The sequence below is a fragment of the Octodon degus genome, unplaced genomic scaffold, assembly GCF_000260255.1.
Source record: "Octodon degus isolate 3935 unplaced genomic scaffold, OctDeg1.0 scaffold00003, whole genome shotgun sequence".
Taxonomy (NCBI): domain Eukaryota; kingdom Metazoa; phylum Chordata; class Mammalia; order Rodentia; family Octodontidae; genus Octodon; species Octodon degus.
In genome coordinates, this window is record NW_004524579.1 from 7,867,705 (window position 1) to 7,868,972 (window position 1,268).

Consider the following 1,268-nt stretch of genomic DNA (forward strand, 5'->3'; position numbering starts at 1 on the left):
TTCTAGTTATGCTTGTAGACCCTGAGAACAAGTCCAGGTGAGATGCTGCCTGAGTTGGGAAAGAGAGGAAGACAAAAGAGACCCGGGGACAGCTGGGGGCCGTGGTGCTGGTGTCCAAGCTCCTCAGCGCTCAGATGGCGCTCCTCTGCCAAGGCGGATGACCGTGCTTCCTTCAAATGTGTTGTATTTGCTTCTCTGCTACATTTCTCTTAGGATACATACTTAGATTTCTTGTGGGAAAATAGGTATCAGCACCATTACCAGGATAAGAAAAATAAAATCAAAGCAGAAGAACTAGAATTAGAAAGTAAATCCACCAGGGGCCAGGTACCAGGAACTGAACTCAGGACCTCACGCTTGCCAGGCAGGTACTGTGCCACAGAGCTAAATTCCTGGCTCCATTTATTTTATTTATTTATTTTGGTACAGGGTCTTGCTACACAACTTGGACTCAGCTTGGACTCATAGTGATCCTCCTGTCTCAGAGTCCCCAGCAATGGGATTCAGGCATGTACCACCATGCCCAGTTTCAGTGGCCTGCACAGCATGCCTGGGCTTCTAGGGCTGGCACGGCCTGGTGAATTGAACCTGGGTCCTTGTGCTTGCCAGGCAGGCGCTTAGACTGTTGTGCCATCTTTCCAGCCCCATATTAAAAAAAAAAAAAAAATGTTTCAATTAAGTGACTCTTGGTCTAGTTGACAATGATTTCAGTAATGTTTGTAATTCTGTGCCGCGTCTAGGTGTGTGTGCCCGTTTTGTCAGAGGGAATTGGATGAAGACAGCCTGTTAGATCACTGTATTACTCATCACAGATCTGAAAGAAGACCTGTGGTAAGGATTTTTTTTTTTTTTTTTTTGTATTTTAGGGGAGGGTCTACAAGGTGTCTAGGGTCTCATTGCTAGATGGGACTTCTAGTGACCTGCCTGTTTACAGCCTCCCAAAGGCTGGGATAAGGTGTGCGTCACCACGCCCAGGCTCATTTGCCATCTCAGGGTGCCCCAGGGGTGGGATCAGCACGGCAGGCCTGGGGATTGAACCCCTGGCTCCCGCTGAGCTATTTGGCCGGCCCAGGAATTTTGTTACTATACCTTTATTTTTAATTGTTTGTCTTTTTGAGCTAGGGCATCACTATGCAGTTCAAGCTGGCCTCAGCATCCAGAGTGCTGGGATGATAGGTGTGTGCCATTGCGCCCAGCTGTAATTCTTATTTTTATTGGCACATGTTTGCAGGGCATAAAGTTACTATTTTAAATTTATTTATTTATTT

At 46.5% G+C, this 1,268-nt stretch overlaps 1 protein-coding gene across 1 annotated transcript in view; it reads left to right on the forward strand.

The window, feature by feature from the left end:
* Rnf125 (ring finger protein 125) overlaps nucleotides 1-1,268 on the forward strand; it is a 66,866-nt gene that overhangs the window by 37,121 nt on the left and 28,477 nt on the right. The window contains exon 5 of the mRNA XM_012514457.2: nucleotides 741-831. Within this exon, the coding sequence (XP_012369911.2) occupies nucleotides 741-831 (91 nt within the window). The remainder of the gene's footprint in view (nucleotides 1-740; nucleotides 832-1,268) is intronic.